Source organism: Falco biarmicus, chromosome 1 (assembly GCF_023638135.1).
Source record: "Falco biarmicus isolate bFalBia1 chromosome 1, bFalBia1.pri, whole genome shotgun sequence".
NCBI lineage: Eukaryota > Metazoa > Chordata > Aves > Falconiformes > Falconidae > Falco > Falco biarmicus.
The window spans coordinates 81,792,992-81,813,842 of NC_079288.1; the positions used below are offsets into that span (position 1 = coordinate 81,792,992).

The following is a 20,851-nucleotide window of genomic DNA, read 5'->3' on the forward strand; positions in this document are numbered from 1 at the left end:
ATATCAAAGTTCACCAACAGTAACTCCACCCAAGACTTTTGTCTTAGTCACATACTAGAAGTGACCTCTTTGCACATGGCAATTTAAAAGTGCCCCACAATGCCCTTAATAAGCTCTTTCTATTTGGACATCAGCATGTAAGCAGAAGCTTTCACCTAACTTTTAAAGGGGAACATCTTTGCATTGTAACTATACCTCAAGTAAACCAAAATTTTTTACTTAACTTACAACCGTTCATTAGTTGCATGGTCATAACTAAATGCAATATGCAGATTAATATGAGAGGCAGAGTGTCTGTCACAGCAGGTGAAAGTTTTTAAAAACTTTGTAGTGAAGTTCAGAGTCAGTAATTATTTTGTCTCTAATATATAAACCACTGTTTTGATTAGTTCATTCCTAAATATAAAAAGCAAACTCTTCAATATACAGTTTCAGATTTAGCTGTGTGGCTCTCAATTTACCAAGAAAACTGCTCACACATTTCCATATCAGATACAACAAACCAGCAACTTGGCATTTGATCCTACGTCAAAAATACAGCGAGATGCTGGCCCAGGTTGCCCAGAGAAGCTGGGGATGCCCCATCCCTGGAAGTGTTCAGGTTCAAGGCCAGGCTGGATGGGGCTTGGAGCAACCCGGTCTCGTGTAAGGTGTCCCTGCCCATGGCAGGGGGGGTTGGAATTAGATGGTCTTTAAACTTCCCTTCCAACCCAAACCATGAAAAATGACTTAAAAATAACAAAAACATAATTTCTCTAGTAACAATATAGCTTTTGCTCGAAATTTATGTAGTTCATGTGAGGGGTTTAATTTATGTAACATTTTAAAATTTGGAGCAGTTGGGTCAAGTCGTTCCTCTCAATTTGTCTCCACTCAGTATGTGAGTTCAAGTACTTTTATGACATCTCCAGCCACAAGTCTGGAAAGCTGTCAGGAGGAATGCATAATAAAATCCCTTATAATTCACATTAACATTTACGCATCAAAATAAAGCCTAGAATATTTCACATATAAAACATGAACATTTATCAAGGTTCAAACCCAAACAGAAGCAAGTACCAAAACACGCAATACTTGATATCTTCAAATCCCCCATGAGCTCTTCTCAAAACAAGATAATTCATCAAAAAGTTAGGCTTAAGATAAAGATTTGATTCAGGTGGAAAATACAGCATTTTGTAAAGAAAGCTTCCTTGGTGGAAAAAAGGTCAAAATATGATACTATGAATCACTTATTTTATACAACAAATAGCCTAAGATGCTGTTTATGTATTTTTTGAACATGCGAATTGTTTATTTTTAATTGCTTACTAGCATCAAAATGAAATTGAAAACAGGCCAGGATGCCTCAGGCTACCAGTGGCTCATTGCCAAGGGTATGTACCAGTGACAGTTTTAATAAGACTATCTATCTATACATGTTACATGCATAAGAGCTCTACCTTAATATTAAAAAAGGCTTTGCTGATGCACTTTAGCATTCAGTAGTACAGTAAGCATTCGAACTACTTGTTTATGAAATACAGTAATCACTTAGCTTTTTAGAAGTTGTTTTAGAGTTGTGTTAAGCTTTCAATGACTACTCGCATACTGAACTACATACCCTCAACTTCCAACATAACCTTCAATGTAATTTAGTTCTATAGAGTAAAACAGAAATGCAGTAATAAATAGTTACAAACAAAAAGGTCAAATTACTCTTCTATATTAATATATTAATTTGTTAAAATTTCCTCTGAATAATACAGAGCAAATCCAGGGATCATCTAAATGCCATAATTATTGTTACACAACTCTGGAAGAAGGCAGACACCAGGAGCTACAAGGTAGACAACAGAACTAACTGGGGACGAAGAAAGATGTGAGTGTATTTCTGCAGTGGGGAAACAGCAAAACACACATCAGTTGGCAGGAGCAGGAAGGCTGGAACGCACCACAGTAAAACTGCCTACTTGAAAACATGTGCAGAAGGAAACAACGAGGTGCAGGTGATGAGTCTGACAGTGCAACAGGCTTTGGTGGCAGTAACATGAATTGAGACCACCACACAATTCTTTTGCCCCTAATATATGGGCAGGAACAAAAGGCTGCTGGTGACAACGGTTTCTTCAAAGTCAATGCAGACTATGTATAAATTGCATTGAGATCAAAGGGAAATAAATTATTAAGAAAACAGTGGCATAGGTGGTGACAATAGAGCAACATCAGTTACTGAAAATCAGTTAAAATGAGACAAATTAACATTAAAAGGCTTCCTTACTCTCTGCTCATGATGTTGTCTGAAGTTCATTAAGCTACTATTAAGTGTTACAATGCTACACACATTAACAGGATTACAGAAAATAAACAAAGTAATTGACAGAATGTCCTACTCAAAAGCCAGCTGCAGAGCTAGTTGCTAGAAAAAAGCTGAGACAGACAGCCAAACCACAGATTCATCAACAGAAGAGCCAGAAAAGTTTTTGTCTACAAATAAACACAGCATCCCACGGTGTACAAAGTTGAGCTTTCACATAAGAGTATCTTCTGTGACCTCTGTGTAGCACAGACCTTTTAATTTTAGCTTGTTTTTTTAAAAGCCCCCCAGTAACTTACATTGACTGATTATCTGTCAGAACATTTTGTCTAACATTAGAAGATACTGGTATTTCTTTTGGCAACTGTTATAACATGATTTAATCACTAGAACCATTTTGTCTGATATGAAACTAATTTTTCTCGCTTTGATTCTGCAGACTGTTTCCTCCCTAAGGATAATGAAGTTCTTTGGTATATGACTTTTGCTCTCATACTCAGCAAAAGCACCCACCCAGTCATCTTCTCCTCCAGTTTTTCTAACAGCTTTCCTAAGGTGTGGTCACTGAAACTTTATGTATATATTCTGGTACTGACTGCTCCGAAACCAAATAAAAAGATATGCTTCATCCTCCTACTTTTGCTCATGCACATAAGCCATTTTGGTAGAGCAGTTGCAGCTAGCACTTAAGTTGGTTATTAGCAAGCTGTTTTCCGAATGCATCCTCTACTCCTGCCTCAGCAGTTTTTGTAGCTCAGCAAATAGCTGCACCTTATCCAGCAGTACATTATACCATGCTAAGTACAGCAATAAATGACTATGCTAGAGCAGTGTGACAGCCTCTAGAGCTTAAGATGCATCATTGGGCAGAAAAAGAAAAGCCTCTAGTCTCCGCTCCACCATGGCCATTTTCTGTCATAACCTCTTCTAGTAACAACAACTAATCCTTTGCCAGTTCAGCGTGAGCCCTGCAGCTTTAGTCCAAGCAGGATCAGTCTGTCTTAGCAGCTACATGCATTCTTCGACAAAAAGTTAACTCCTGTTACTTAGTAAGAGAAAATGTTAAATGCAAAGTAACATTCACACTTTGAAGGAACGTCTGGCAGGAAGGATTTACAGTAGGCAAAATCTGAGAGGCATAACTGAAACCAAACCTTTTCTATATCTAGGTATCTAGGGTGACAACACCATTCTCCCTTCAGATAATTTTCAATTCAAAAATCTTTTTTGAATCACTAGCTGTGGGAAAAGTACTTTGGGGGCAGGGGAGGAATTGGAGAAAACTGGGACCTAACAGAAGCATAGCGTTACAGAAAACTTTTTAGGGTAAAATACAGCTATCGCTTTCAGGGTGGTTGGCATGCACAGAACCTACTTTACCACAGCTCCCTCGTCAACACACCCTGCCAGCTCAGCACCTGCTGATGGGAGTAACAGAGGGTGGAATGGAGACCCCACAGCCAGGATCTGTTGTACTCCCCACAGGAATGGGAACTTGATGGCACCACACAGCTGATAAGCTGTATAGCATTTGTCACATGAAGGATATATAAGATGTCTACTGCTGAGCTGACCATTGTGGCAAAACTACTTTCCTCAGATGCAATAATCTCAGTGTAATACTAACGCACACCTCCATCTCAAAGTTACCTGCCTCCAAGGTACTACTGCACCTCACTGGCCATGTGTTACCAGTTAGTAACAGCAATATGTATGACTAGAGTCATTCAAACTCCACCTAAATATAAAGAAAATGGACTAGTCCTGGGCTGGAATAAGTTCAAAGATAGTGAATTGTTGTCTAGACTCCCAAATTACTACAAATTGACTCAGTGTTTCTCTCCAGCTGTTATGAAGGGACTTTAATTGAGGGAGTCAGCCTTGGGAAGGACGGGAAACAATGGATGGCAAGAAGAACATTGTCTTAAGTTATGCAGAAAGAAGTCCCCACCTGAGGATGTTCTGGCTGCAAGAGCAGACAAGTTGATAAAAGTGTTGCAATCGACAGAAAGCTGGTTGAAAGTAGGTAATTGTGATAGTGGGAGCCCACAACCTCCAGCTCAAAGACACAGACCCCCCCCGCCCCCCCCCCCCCAAAAAAGAGAAAAAAAAAAGGGAAAACCGCTGCTTGGAGAGCATGTGTAGTTAGTGAAAAACTTCAGCAGCGCTATCTGAGCGTGTGTACTAATTTACACTGGAAATGAGAAACTTGTAACCCATCCTGTGTATGATAATGGAGTATGCAATGTATTATAAAGTATAAAAGTATACAAACGAGGGGAGATGTTAGGGAAGAGTCCATCGTAACTTCTGGGATCAGTTGACAGGCTGAACCCGTCTTCTCCCCCACAGGGATGCCTATTGGGCAAGAACTTTATGACTAACTCATGCTAACTGTTATTAAGTGTTGTTTTAAACTTGTTTTGCAGTCAGTATATTATAACCAGCAATCTTCAAACCTTACTGTCACAAATATGTATTTTGTATAATAAAAATCTTCAGCTGAAGTACATTTTGTATAAGTTTGTGGAGATATTTGAGTAGCTGTTTTAAGTGATTTAACCCAGCGGCAAATAGGTTGGTCTAATCACCCTCCAATACAGTGGGCTCCCAAAATGCTGGTAGCAGACAGGCTGGTTCTCGTCTTTCTTGGGAAACCGACAGGCTGATCAAATATAAAGGGTTCAAGGAAGCCCCCCTTCTTAACACGACACTAGCTTTCCAGACTAAGTATTTAGTCATAACTCTGTTATGATACACTACAGGCAACCCATTTTGTCTAAAAGAAGTGAAAAAATAAGACAAGTTTTAGATTGTTGGCATTTCAAGTGTCAAATGATTCGTAATGAGAAAGTTTGTTATTCTGCATTGATCTTGACTATTTCACATTTACATAATTCTAATGCCCAAAGATGCCAGAGAAACTGCAGATGTAAGGCTGTTCAGGAATTACAGCACTTAGGAATTCAGATGAACACACCCAGGCATTCATTATACCAATCTAGCAAAAGTTGCCATGCCTACACTAGGAACAGCCAAAACACTGTTAAAGGAGTCCGAGTTGCTTGTCTACAGCCTAGTACTCTAAAGTAACTCTAAGCACCTCAAGTTAACATCCTGGCACCTTTAAATAAGTCATGCCAGTTCAGGAGCTCCTTCATACGTAGTTCTCAAACATTGCTAGTGTGGGAACAGCAAGTCATAGGAGACTGACAAATAGCTCCAGACAAAAGACACCTTTTGCCATTCAGCTCATATTTAGAAAGTCAGCTTGTCCACGTTCTATGTGACAGTGAAGCAAAGAACACATTTAAACATTATGCTGAATATTACTTTAAAATTGAAACATTATGAATATAAACTTGTTTGGATGAATTAATTTAATACATACTTATGTGTTTGCCTACAAGCCATTCTTGGACTGCATGTCTTAACAAGGAAGACTTCTAAGGGTACACTGGTATGATTGTTAAGAGAAGTACTTATTCAGCTTTTAAGATCATACGGCTTCCTTCAACTCAAACTTATGTTTTTCTAAACATTCACATGAATTTCTTACTGAAGCAATCACATGTTACTGACATCCATCCTGCTCAAGTATAAAGTTTACTGACCCAATGCTTTAGAACTTTATTATGTAGCTTATATGTCATGAGTCCTTTAAATTTAACTCCAGATTTAAATTTCAGTCTTTAGTATTTTTAAAGTCTCCTAGATTTTTAAGTTTTACTCTAGATTTAAGTTTTCACTCCTACTTCACCTAGCCATATCAGTTAAATCTGAATAGTCATTACAGGCTTTTGGATAGCAGACTGGTAAAACAGTGCTGTATCAAAGCACATGCTGATTTCTTCCATGTATACATGCTGCTATCAGTCTGCTATGGTGATCATCCATTCAAAGCAGAACACAGCTCTAGCAGTGTTAAAAAGACTCAGCGGAGCACAGATCAGTCTTCAGAAACACAGAAGCAATGTCTTACCTGCACATTCCTCCTGATGTGCACATCTGCCTCCAGCTACACATGTTCACTGACCACAGAATGCCTTTATCCTGCATATTCCTCAGAGCAAGGACACCAGCTACACAGTCATATGAAACTTCCCACCCAGTGGGACAGGCAAAGACAATCAGCTTCTATAAATATGGAACTTTCCTTAAAAATCAAGCAGTTATGGGTTCAATACCATCTGCCCTCCTCTGTCAACAACCAAGAACTAAGCTTTGGAGAGACCTAAGCAAACCTAAGCCTATCACATTTTGTAGAATAGTACTCCTGGAGAGCATTTTTCATTCACTTTGAGTTATGGCTTAATACCTTAATACCATTCACTTGGAGTTAAGGCTTAATACTGTTCCTGTTTGTGATGCTCAAACATGCAGGTCATTTTACATCTGCCATTTTTTAAGAAAGTCATCAAGCAGGAGCATTGTCAGGGAAAGGATGACTTCCGAAGTGGTAGCTTCAGTAAGATTTTGCCCCAAAACAGATGCAGAAATCATTCAACAGTATTCTACTGAGGTCTCAGCCAAAGTAATCAATTCAACATCGAGGAACTTTCATAAAGCAAGGCAAGAACCTTTAATTCTGGGGTTGAAAAAATGAACAATGACATAGAATACTACAAAGAAGGGATTAAGCCCGACTTTGAGAATTCCAAATTTTTGTATTCCAAAGGACATCAAATATGGTTTCATAACTTCCTGTAACAAAATTAACCCAATTGAACATACCTGAATTTGTTGTAGGTATTTTTCCAAATACTCAGGTTAATCCATTCAAAATTGTTGCCAAATTATGAAAGCTGAAGCTGTGTTTATGCAGCAGCAGAACTGAACCAAACTGGAGAGCGGAGAACTAAGGATAATCAGCTTTTTCAGTGAACCACTATTGTTTTCATTTATATTAATCAAAATTAATTTTTTAAAAATATATTTGCTATACCAGTTTGAAAGAACATGATATATTTTCAGGATGGCTTTGCAGTATCTACCCTGTTTTGATATTCTCCAGGGAATAGCCATTACCACAGATTTATAAAGTTCTACTCAGGAAGGAAACCATTGACAAAACATAAATATCTGAACTCCCACTTCAAGAAAACTGTTCTGTTTTGAGGACTGCTGTCAATTGCTTTAATACTGCCCAAAGTGTCAAGAAGCCCTTCTAAAACAGGTCAATATTCACAACCACCATACATCTAAATAAAACTTATGAAGTCAAAAGAATACCCCCCCCCCCCGCCCCCGCCAATTCTCAAAAGCAAAAAGCACACTGTGGTATTAATGCAAATGGCTAGTTAAGTATCCTTGAAGGATGATGCACCTAATTAATTACTGATCTAAGAACACTAATTTGCAAAACTCTGATTGGCATGCATAATACACAATGCAAGGTCTAGGTAGCTAGTTTTAAGCTATTTAAATGAGTTATTTTAACTCAAGCATTCTCTTGTAACTTCAGCCTTACAGTGCCACTGCCCACCCTCCCCTGAGGTGCAGTAGTTCTTCTGTCCCTCTAGTTTATAGATGTCTAAATTATTTGCTCCCTATCCTCACACACAGACACTTCACTTAAATTCATGCTATTTTTCACAGGAAAAAACATTGCCAATTGTATAACTTTTGTACAGTATGAGCATTGAGCCAAGAACATATATTCTTTTACTAAAATAAATTAAGCAAAGACAGAAAGCAGATTGACAGCATATGATAAGAGACCGGCAGCTTCAGAATCTGGGTTTGTTTTCAATCATATAGGCAAAAATCACTATGGCTATTACATAATTAAGCAAAGAACATAAGGACACTTTGCAATTTTTTTTTCTTCCTAACCTATGAAAAGAGGGGCTATAAAAAGTATGCAATTTAAAAAAACAACCACCCCTAGGAACAGCAAACAAAGCACTACATACCTAATTATAGAACTTATCTACAAACAGCAACCAGCTTCCTACTGGAACACCACATTTCCAAAACTAGATATGCCTATCAATTAATGGCACAGAAATGAGATAGCACTTAATGTAGCAGAAGATGGAATCGTTAAGTTTAAGTTAACAGACAACCCTGCCAGCTAGCTGAATATATGAATCTGCAGATGAAACAAAAGTGTGTGTTATCAGTAGTTTTGCCCTCCAAGGTCTCAGAACATTATGCAGTTTAACAAGCTAATATTGATGAGCTTCTTCTGTATGCAGTAACAAAAACTTAACGTCGTGTTCGTATCTTCAACACAAACTTTCATATCATTAGGAAGTCAGAAAATATCAAGCAAAAAAGTCCACAATAGAATCCCCTCCACCCCATATTTACTTTAGCACAAACGTGAAATTTCTGTCCTTGACTATCAGCTCTTATTTTAATATTACTCACATTTTGGTTTCCTTTCTCAAGCAGTATTGCTCTTCTTTAAAGACATATCACCCATTACATGTTTGTAGTTTATTTCTTATATTGCCATGTAACATTGTTTTATACATGCCACATCCCTAACTTGAGCTAGTTCATAACCCAGGTATTAAAATTTCCCTATAATTTTTTCACATCCAGCATTTTTCATAGCTGTTTGTTTCCTAGTTTATAACCATGGCTTTTAAGTGTTAATCTTCCATGACAAGAATTTGCAAGAATATAATTTCTATGAGGGTAGTTAATTTAGAAAGCAGACTAGAATTTGTCACAGCCCATCAATAACTATTAGAATTGGACACTATGGTGTCTAGTTGGATCTTTGAGCAAACTGTCTGCTGTGTATTACTGGCAAAGATATGAATGATTTAAGGGTTTGCTTTTGGTCACTGAAACAGGAAGCTTTCTAAACTGTTTCCACCCATGAAGTATCTTAGCAGCACTGCAGGTCTCTTGGTATTCAGAAGCCACGCAAGGAACTTAAAACAAGCAGGTTGAGACTTGCTCCCAAGACTGGTCTAACAGCTACTGAAAGATGCTTAACCTAGGATCCACAAGCTACAGCTGAAAGAGCAGTTTCCCTCAGCCCTTTCAAACAGCATCAGAGGGCACTTTTAGCCATTTGGCCTGCAATCATAGAAACAGAACCACAGAACAGTCGACATTTGGACCTCTGGAGGTTGTGTAGTGCCCTTGCTCAAAGCAGTCATCTACAACAGGTTACTTAGGACCTCTCCCAGTTCAATCTGGGTTTGAATACCTCCAAGTGCAGGGAGACTCCACAGCACAGTTTGTCTGCTGGGGAGCCCAGAACTCAATACAGCACTTCAGATGGGTCTAACCACTGTTGAGCAAAGGAGCTGGGATCACCACCCTTCTGCTCCTGGTGATGCTCATCCCAATGCAACCTACAGCACTGTTGATTCTTTGCCACAAGAGCACATTGCTGGGTCATGCTCAACTTGTTCACCAGCCTCACCTCCCACTGGTACAGAAGTTGAGCAAAAACCCCATGTTTTTTTCAGGTTCCTACTTAGGGTAATAGTGCCTACCCCCAATGGTAACAATATTGTCATATATATATCAGGCAACAGACGTGGCCACAGCAGTGTGCTTTCTGAACCCTGCAGTGGTAGAGGTATTTATCAATGTTACAGTTGAGACTACAGTAAACAAAGATTACTTTGGGTAAGGGAAGAACACCATGATATTTTGTAATTTCTGCAGCAAAGTTACATTATTAAGCATCAGAGAACATTTCAATGCTCATATCCTACAGCAAAAAAGTAACAAACCCAGAAGTTATTTATTAAACCAGCAAAACCACAAATTCTGCATGACGATCAAGTCTCAGTATCTTACTGTTGTAAAAGCTGTTCACAATGAGTATCACCATACAGTAGAAGAAGACTGAGTACAAAGGTGAGATTGAGGGAAGTCTATCCTCCTTTAGTCAAAATGTAAACTTTAATGTTGAATAAAATGCATAATTTAAGCAAACTAGAAGAAATAGTTGCACATGTTGAATGCACTGAGGCCATAAGTTGTGTTATTCAAAGTACTTTGATATTATGCAAATAAAAATACTTAGGCTTGAAGGCAAAAGTTAAATAAGGTTATTTAAAACTTTTTTTAATGACAAAAGTTTCTGTGTGGCAAATAGAATGAAAAGCTTTAAGGCTTCACAAGTGCAACGCTTTGTACCACACGGTGTTGCAGTGTATCATGACAGACTTCCATGCTCATGTCTAAACCAAAGCTGAGCATTAATCAATCAGGCATAATAGAACTTGCTATGAAAGCAAAGACCTAGTAGGTCTTTCAGCAGACCTGGCAGGTACATTAACATGATGATTCAGCAGGAGATGAGCTGTGCTCAAAACAGAGGGAGATGTCTACCAGAAGTAGAAGAGCTGCTGACCATTCAGCAGCAATTATCCCAGAACAATTGTCTTTTTGTTTTTATTCACATGCATGGGCTATCTTTAGTGAGGCACAGCAGCCTCTTCAGGACTATTTCCTATCAAAAGTCTGTAACCCACTTCCCCTCTCCCTTCAATTCAACCTCTGTTTGCTGTTTCCTTTTTGGTATTTACTGAAATCACTGCTGGTTGAACAGGATCAGACTGGTAAAGCAGCCAAGAGGTAACAGAGACACATGACAGATACGCTCATTGTACAAGGCAAACAGGTACATATGCTGTAACTTGACCCCTGTAACAAAAATTTCTTCCTCTGAATTCCAAGAGCGTGGATTCATTGTTCTGCATAAAGCAGCTACACCAGGGTGCACAAACTCCAAGCACTTCACAAGCTATGGAAGCAAAACCAACTAGATAACCAGTGAAAAGGAAAGTAACAACCACAGAATTGTAAATGACAAAATAAGACAAAAGTTTCTATGGACCATGCAAGATTATACTGGCTAATAAAAACCCCAAACTGTATCAAGATTTATTTTCCAAAGTATAAACCAGATTTCCTCTCAACGCATTGAAGAGTAGGATAATACAACAACAGTTGTTCCTGCAATCAGCATATGCTGTTCTCCTCAGTCTGGTCACACATATAATCCAAGTGTGGCTAGACAGAGGGAAGCTCCACCAACTGCTTAATCAGCAGCCTAAAAGCCTCTAGCAATAAATTCTGTATGACATTTCAGAATTATTCTAAATTTAATAGGGCAAGGTGTTTATCTAAAAGCATTTAATTTGTGACTAAAAGTTATGCCTTCAATTTTTACTTATTTAATACATTAAAATACAATTTATGCTAAGTAAGGAGAACAAACCTCAGGCCTAAAAAGATTAGCAGATAAAGATTAGTAATAAAGGCATACTAATACATAAAAATAGCTGCTACAGGGCTAAATAAGCTTGTTCTTATTTGCCAACTTCCTCTTTACTACTGTTTTATAAGTTAGTGCACATTGCTACTAACCTCAATACCACTTTGTCTCGCTAGTTTTACAGCTGTATTGTAGTAGCCACAGCGTAAAAGATGTTCCACCATCATACGATCCATACGTTTCTTCTTCCACATGTTTGCAGCAGCTGGCTGGTCACTACTATGTTCTTTCAGGTGTTCAATCCTACGTTTGCAGAGTTTTGCACTTTCATCTTCAGCCTGGATTGACTCAACTGCCTAAAAAGTAAAAATTAACAGCAACAAGTAAAAGCCATAGATTTTCAATTTGCTTTTGAAGCAAAATACAGTAAGAATTGTTTGTAAGCATTCTTAACTTTGTATATTTACTCCAAATAGCATCTCTTTTATTTAGACATTTCCTATGGCAGCATGTACACTTCAGCATGGCTGGTCCAGTTCTGAGATATTCTTACATATAAAGAAGTTTTGACTGATTTGACATTATGAGTATATGCATTTTTTCTGCCCAACGTGCAGTTAGTCCAAAATCAACAACTTATCAACTACAGCAGCAACTGCTGTAATAGTCTGCAAAGAGCTTTGAGAAGGTTTGCAGTCATCTTGTCCGAACAGTCGAAAATCATGAATTTCCACCTCTAACCTATGCATAGCTTCCTCCTGAAGCAGCTGTCCTACTGGATTAGTTCTACTGCGGAGTGATGCAGAGTGAACCCACATTACTTCTAATACAATGGAGTCATTTTAATCAGGCATATAATAATGAAAATTACATAAAATATTTGGCTTCTTGACACCTTTAACTCAAGGATTTTAAGAGTAGTTTTTCAAAAATTATCAGTTGCAGAATGACGACTTCTTAAACCAATGTATTTACATGCCCCATGAATATCTCTACAGCTTTTTTCTTAATTAAAAAACAAACATTCTGGTCATACTTACTTTCCTTCAACCTTAGTTATACAGCTGATTAGTTATGCTGCAAATTTTACCAGGCTATTTTATTAGATATATATATTGTAACCCAAAGGTAGCTGACTCAGTATACAGCATGTGACAATTATGGGTTATGCCAGGCTACAGAATACAAGAAAGCTCGCTGTACTTTTATATGCTTGCTAAAGTAAAAGCAAACCAGAAGACTGGAAAGGTACTAAGCCTCCATCATCCGCGATATATTACTAGTGATGCAGTTTCAGGTTGGGTTGCCTCACTCGTGGTGGCTCTGAACTCACTGGCTTGTGTTTGAACAACTGCTCAGCTATAGCAACAGGGAAGGCCATGCAGGTTTGCCCACCAAGCACAGACCAAACAACGTGGCTGGCTTCTAGTAGCCTACTTTGCACTCTGTGCTGGCACTGCTGCCTTCCCAGTACCCAAGATATTCAGGCTACAGTATCATACTTGGGTAACAGCTTCACCTCTGGAAGCACAGGTTGGTTCCATTCACTTTTACCATGCACGTTGATTTACAGACTACTTCTGGAAGAATCAGTATTTAAAAAGCAAAGTGAAATTAATGAAAATGTGTCCAAGAAAAACCTATTAAGCATTCACCCCAATTAAGCTTGACTCTGGTCTGGCCCTTGATACTAAATTCAAGTATCTAAACCCCCAGTTTCTATACAAAATAGTATTTTACTAAAATTCATGTAAACATCTATCACAGGAGTTATTTTTATTACTGAATACCGAGTTACTTCTATTACTGAATGTAGCTTTGTTTTTTAGCATATGGTTTGGAGATCAGTATTTTGTTTAAGTTATAAACAGCCTTTTCGTACTGAGCAAGCAAACTAACTCGAGCCAAATCTTACTTTTACTTGTTAGATGTGTGCAGTGTTATCAGATGTGAAGGCAACCTCAAGAATTATTATTCTGAATAGAACTAGGAGAATTCACGGCAGCCAAGCACAAAGGTTGAGGCCCTTTCTTATTCCAAAGGGCTCTCCTTACATGTTTTTTTATCTGGACTTACACATCTCTTGCTGTTTTTTTAATCCCTCTAAAGCATTCAGAAAGGCTACAGATTACTTTCCAAAACCCTCTGAAGCAAAAGCCTATCTGGACTTGCTCTGCTGTACATTAACAGAACTTGAGGGAACAAGCATATTAAACAAGGTACAAAAGGGAAAACAAAGGCCTTAGTTTCTCCAGGATCATTTTCAGAACCCAAGAAACCTGCTGTGCTGGAAAGCTCTTTTTTAAGAGCGAGTAAGGTGTTAAATAAAGGAACCATCTAATTCTATTATGGCCATCTCAGCAGTTCATCAGATCCTTGTCTAAACACAGGAGAAAACAGAGATCCTATGTGGATCCAAAGGCCCTAAAGAAAACAACCATTTTGCTCGGGGCAGAGATTACAGAGAAGATAGTTGGAGTTGAGAGTCTGGAGCAGAAACAAGACCTTTGTATTGCGGAAGACTTTTACTGCTAAATGGATTATTTTTTTTTTCTCTCCTTTTGTTCTTTCTGAGCTGCTATAAGATTCCCCACAGTCTTTCAGGCAGTCGAAAACAAATGAGCAATTACACTAAAATGGAATCTTACACCCAAAACATTCAGCAATGCCTTCAGACACACCCCCGCAGTCAGCAAAGATTTAACAAGTAAATAACTTACTCCTCCACATCATTACTACACACCTACAAGCAAAATCCAACACCTCTTTCAGCAACAGCAGCAATTTCTTTCTGTAAGTAAGAGAGAAGTGAAGAAAACATATCCTTCAAGAGCTCTAAGCCTCACCAACCAGATGAAAACAGCAATTAGATTTATGAAGTCTTTTGCAGAACATCTTTTCAACACCTAGCTAACCTGTTCAAGCAGAAAACCCCAAATCAACATACATGACAGTATTATTTTCATGTTACAAACCTCCAAGGTATTTCGACGCTTCACTTTATATAGTCTCAAGATTTGTATCTGTTGGTTATTTCATTTAAGTTTTAATGAAATGACTCTGCTACCATTTGTTTCATCTATTTATTTTTGGAACAGTACTGCTTTAAAGCCAGGCAACAGCACTATTTCAATTTTTCTGCAAGATTTGTTTTCAAGTAAGTGTTCTGATGAGTCTCAGGATGAGTAATATTCCCATCCAAAATAAGGATGGCTTATACTATGTGGTTCATGTATTTGACTCATTCTCCTTCGAAAGATCTGGTGAAGGCATGAAAGCTTGGCTGTATTTCATACGAGCATTCAAGCTAAACAGCTATAATCACATTATCCTACTAAACTTTGTTTAAAATGCTTTTAGCAATATTCCCTAGGGATCTTCAAACCTGCAAATTCAGTGTTTATAAAATCCAGGACAACTCACACATTCTTTGCAAAGAAGCCTTGACATTGCATACAGCTAACCCCCCACTGGGGTTTAAACATTTTTCAGACTCATCTTCTACCTGTTTTGTTCTTAAATGATCAATTAATGCAACTGCACAAATCTTTCCATCAGACAAGCAGGAACTGATACAAATAAATTCAATTTCTGTTCTCTTTGTGTGTAGAGAAATATCTCTTCAGGACTATATATAATAATTTTGCCTCTCAACAGAGATTTGTTACACTTAGTCATGGAACACCAAGTCATGTTTCATAAGTGCAGTGAAGCAAGACACAGTATGTTTTGGTGTTCTTCTGGGCATTCTAAGGCCTTTGACTACAGTGCCAGTAATACCTGTATCTTGGAAAAAAAATCCAAGCCAAGAGCATTGCAGAAAACTACTCCTGTTAAGTTTGTAAAGACAAAGCCATCAAAGTAGAATATCACTTACCTTTCGTTTCAGTACACTGAGTTTTTCAACTACTCCATCCAGGAGACTAACAACAGAATCCACAGCAGGACAACTGCTCAGCGTCTTCTCCAGCTCTGCCACAACCATTGTAACGTGGCTAGTCTCTCTATCAATGTTTTTCTGTGCAGCTCGAAACCGTTTGTTCAGTGTTTCATATGGCACCTAAATGAGAAATACCAAGTCATTAGACTTTCTACAGTAAAAAAAGTCAGGTCTTCTCGAGTTTAAAAAGCCTGATGATTTTATCTGATGCAGTCAGAAGACCACCTAGGTTCCAGGACACTAGAGGTCATTAATTGAACTTGAGTTCTCGTATCAAAGCCCTTATTTAAGCCCTCTCAGCAAGGAGATAACACTTCAAAACTTATGAAAAAAACCCAGCAACCAGAAATAAAAGCTGGTAGATTCTTTTCTGATACCATTTTCACCTATCCTGCTCTGACTGTAGCAGGCACTGATGGAAACAGTTCAGGGAGAACAGACAGCAGACGTGTGTATGTAAAACAGAACAGCTACCAGTTAACTACAGCTAAGATACTGCCCTTCAGAATACAGCTTAACTTTACATTTCTTTCCTTCAGGAGTTCATGAAAGAAGAGAAAGTCACCTTTGAGAAAGCACGTATAATGCATATTACCTACTGGGAATTTTCTGTTTAGTGCACCAGTGATTATTCAGGAAATCCAATAAGTCTCCTGCCTACTTCTGCCCAGGAAGGACCACTTTTTACTACTAATTCCAGTAGGACTATAACAAATGCCAAGAGAAACTCCATGTAAGTTTGTTTTTTTTTTTAGTGAAAGAAAGCCTACACTGTATGACTAAGTTTGTTAAATTCCTGTACCGCTCCATTCCTTAGCTTAGAGGCTAATGAGTCTTGGAGGTCTCCTATCCTACTTGTCCCACAACTTTATGGGGCAGCCATATCAACACTGCTACTGACTGCCATTAAGGACATACATGAGTAGTCCACAGCCTGGTCAAATTTTAGGGTACTGAATGACTTTGGGAAAACTTAGTTATTGTTAAGCTACTCTCACCATATTGCTTCCACTACAGTGACAGCATAAGCAATTTAGACTGGAAGTTCTATTCCTTCATGGAAACAGGAATTTTAAAACTAAAAAGATTCCAGTACTGTACACTTCATCCATCCATATCTTTTCATCTTGAAAAACTCCATGACAAGTCCTTTCAAGTAGTTATGATAATCTTGACTGCTTTTCCATTAATCAAAGGCATAATTTAGCTAGCAATCAGAAACGCAAATCAGTGTTCTGTTTGGTACATATCACATATGTTTAATTACAAATCTTTCAAGTGTATCACTTCTAATCAATTATATCAACTTTGCGTCCATTTTCTTCCTTCTAATCATCTGCACACAAGGAAGCACCCCCAGCACCCACTCTCCTTTTGACTTTTATCAGGAGAGAAGTGACTGCATAACTGTTGCAGTTCACAACAAGAGATGCACTGAGAAACAGTTTAGGTTCAGAGTAAGTATGATGAGCCAAAGCACTTGCTTTCCAAGACTTTGTGTAACCCACAACAGGTTGTTCTTATTTGTAGTAGAAGGATACTCCTGGTAAGACATCAAAGAGCTTCTCTTCTCAGAAAAACTGATCTACTTAATGATCTCAAACCAAGACCTAAGCAAATGATGGAACAAGCCTTTACCACAGAAGTATCAAGCTAAAACAACTGTTTTCCTTATACATATTCCCCTAAAAAACTCAGCATCACCCCCCAAAACTCAAACTACATAAACCATCACAATTAATAGCCTTCAATGCCTACTTAATTGTCTATGTAAAAATCTTTTTTTCCATCTTTAGCTCTTATTTCCCTTCTCCATTTCCACAAAAAGCGATTAAATGTTTTAAAGCTCCACAGAGAGGTGTTTTGGAGGGCCATTATTTTGAGATCTCATGCTTTTGAGCATGGAAACTTGTTTCTGACTAAGACTTGATGCCAGGCAGCATTAAGACAACTTCTTTTGCCCCCTGCATTTTTTTAACTATTCATTGAAAAACAGGCTTCCTTCAGTTACTTGCATCTACTGAATTTGTGCAAGTACTTTGCTAATCAGCTTTCTACAGGACACTGAAAAGCTACATCAATCAATTTTTAGAAGCTACTACTCATCTAAGTATCTGTTTGACTACAAAGTGTTTTCGTTAAATTTTGAGCAGTCAGTTGAACTTGACACACATCTAGTCAGTTTGAAAAAAAAATCAGCTTTAATATCCCTTTTCCTTTGTTTCTTATCTGCACACAAAAGCAATAAGAGTTCCCATTTCCCTTGCCCTGTCTCTTAAGCGTGCAAATTTCTGGCATAGTCTGTGTTCATATGACATTTAGAACAATTGGACTTTCCACTTCAGCTGGCATCATGGTATGTAATTTATAATGTGACTAGGTGCAACAAGTTTTTGAATCTTATCTTTTTTTCCTACCCCCCCAAAAATTTGAATATCTTGTGTTGAAGAGGCTATGACTTGAAATGTTTCACTATATGCTCTGAAAGTAAATGCAAATAAATACATCAGTAAACATAATTTGAGTGTACCATAACAAGGGAAATAACTTTAAAGACAAAATGAAGTTATTTGCACAACTGAAACTCTGCAAATAGTCTTTAACAGGTTTGGGGTGGTTTTTTTGTTTTGTTAGGTTTCTTCCTTTTGGGTTTTTTTTTTTGTTTGTTTGTTTGGGTTTTTTTCCCCATAATTTGCTTGTTTCTTACTATAGAACCAGCAATTTTTAGAGAATATTTGTAAACTGTACCCAGGTACAGCTTTTACACCTTACTTTACTAGATTCTACAAATGCCAAAATGTAGAAATTGCAATTGCCATGCTCCTTACTGAGCAAGTATCTTATCTAGACTCTGCATCCTGATCTGCTCATTCTTTTGTTATTAGTAGAGCTCCTATGCTCAAAAGAGACTCTGTTTCCTAGCACTGGTTTGCTTTACTGCAGAACTCTTCAAAAGTTACAGACACTGTATCAATAAGTTGTTTTTTTTCAATCCAATAATGAAAGTAAATGGAAGGAGAACATAACAAAACAATGCTCTGGAAAATGTAATTCTAGTTATAAAACAGTGAATACCAAACTTTTTGGACCAAAAGGCAGCTGCAATATTTATACATATTATTAGCTGCCACAAGCCTATCAGAGACTGTCAATTTTTACTGCCAGTACCATTCTGTGACCAAGACCAGATTACACAGTTATTCTTTAAGGACAAGAGTGACCTATAGAAGTCAGCCTAGGGAAGTGTTACCTTAATGAAAAAAAGGATAACCACTACTAAACATAGAAAACAATTGAAATAAAGCAGCAAGAACCAACCAGAATGTGTTCTGTAAAAGCACAATACCAACTTGTCCTACTCAGAGCTTGGAAAACAACACTTCAGTTGGCTCACACCATCAACATACAAGAGGATACACAAAGGAGAAATGTAAAATATTAGTGGGCAGCACATTTAAATCCAGTGTCACTAGATAGATTCTGCTTCTTTTGTTCAACTTCCACAGCTGCAGACACATTATTCAACCTAAGCATGTACTAAAGCACCTCAAACAAACCTAAAGAAAAGGAATTTGACTTAAGCTAGAACAGCCTAACACAAGAAGTAAAATTACAGTAATGCAAGTTTTTCCAAGATCAAAATTTTGCTACTGTGAAGGAAAGTCTGCAGAAGCCTCCAGGCAAACAAATGGAGCATAACCATTTCCAGGTGCTAAGTGCTAACAGAGAGGTAGAGACAACTGAATAGCCCAGTCCACATATTTTCTTCATTTCAGAAGTTACTTTGCTCTGGTTTTACAAAGCCAGAAAACTGATGTACTGTCCCAGAACATGCTCCAACAACCTCTAGGTCTGGACGTAAGACTTATGAGAGGATCCTTCTGGGTCTAAAAGCTTGACCTGGTGGAAAAGGAGGAAGGACTGCCATGAGAGCTTTACCTTGTTTATTCACTTGAGTGGAGAACAGCAGAGCTAAGAATGTCAGAGGCACTTTTTAAGCTTACACTTAAGGAACTCAACTGTGACGTTAACTATCTGCCCTTCAAAACCAAACACCATCCTCTTCCAGCGCATGAATGTAAATAAGGTATCACGAGAAGTCTGACTAGTTCTAAAATTATGAAATGGCTAAAACTGTTCAAATTGTGCAACTGTAGGTAATATTTATTTTAATAAACCACATCAAATTTAACTTGAAACACCCTTAAATAGTGAATTTAATAATGATAGTACTAAATATTTCCATCAAATTAAGTTTTTCAATAAGGCATTGATTTATTGATATACTTTTCATTTTTCTGAATACATACCAAATCTAGAAAAAAACCAGCAAATAATAAATGCTTGCCTATATTGTATCCTGATTGTTAGCAAACTGTATTACTTCTGAAGTGTTATCAGTCTGTAAAAGAATAAAGACATTGAAGTAGTATCAAGTTAAACAGCGAACCCTCTACTGCATCCTACAATGCGTATCTACTTTTGTTTTTACATTCAATATCAACATTTTAATAAAATTCTTTATTTTTCCTAACATTTTCAAGATTTATCTACATGCACACACTTAGTACTCCACTCATAAATCAAATATATAGAAACAGACTGCTGACAAGTACTCTTACCTCAGCCCAGGCTTTTTCTTTCTTTTACAGACACAGAAAATTGTCTTTAAAAAACATGCCATGAGAACATACCATCTATAGCCTTTAACAATACAGAAAGGGAGAACAGAATGCAAATCATTTTCCCCTCACAGAAGTTAATTATAGCTTAAAAAGCTCCGCTACCTCAACAGTATTTATGCTGGTGGGAATCAAACAACAGACTGGACTTCTTACACTGGTTTTAGCACCTTGATGGCATCTCAAGAATGTGGCAAGTCACACACTCAGCTTCAGTGACAGACACAGTCACTCATTAAGAACCTAGGGTTTTCAAACAAAGTGAAGACGTATGCTGCCGAAGGGTGCTCTGCTTGGGAGAAAGTAAGAAATAACAAATGAAATATGAATTGTGGCTAGATCATCATTGCAGAGGTGTTACAGTTTTCCAGCCATGATGGAGAAAAAGCATTCTGAGTCTCAGCTAGAAATCCAGCACTTGTTACCATCATGGCCAACATAATACACCCACTTTATTCAACTAGAGTTCAAACTAATAAGCAACTGTAATTACAAGGACTTTATAGGCAGATGAGCAGTGAAGATGAAGAAGGACTTTATAGGCAGGAAGATGAAGAAAAGCATCTACAAAATTGAGTTTGTGACACAGCAACAAAGGACAAGAGAAAGTCTTAGTTCTAAATGCCAGCTTCGTCTTTACCGTTAAGGTCTTCTCCTAAGCCTTCCTGAACGTGTATGAACAACTGAGTCTGGGAAGAGAGGTACTATTTGCACAGGAAGTCTAAAGCAAGCTG

At 37.8% G+C, this 20,851-nt stretch overlaps 1 protein-coding gene across 5 annotated transcripts in view; it reads right to left on the reverse strand.

Annotated features, from left to right (window-relative positions):
- The window catches only part of MAEA (macrophage erythroblast attacher, E3 ubiquitin ligase), a 54,276-nt gene that overhangs the window by 21,424 nt on the left and 12,001 nt on the right, over positions 1–20,851 (reverse strand). For all 5 annotated transcript variants that reach the window (XM_056340587.1, XM_056340615.1, XM_056340606.1 and 2 more), the window contains 2 exons: positions 15,373–15,555; positions 11,648–11,851 (listed from right to left, as the gene is read on the reverse strand). In XM_056340587.1, coding sequence (XP_056196562.1) covers positions 11,648–11,851; positions 15,373–15,555 — 387 coding nt within the window. The remainder of the gene's footprint in view (positions 1–11,647; positions 11,852–15,372; positions 15,556–20,851) is intronic.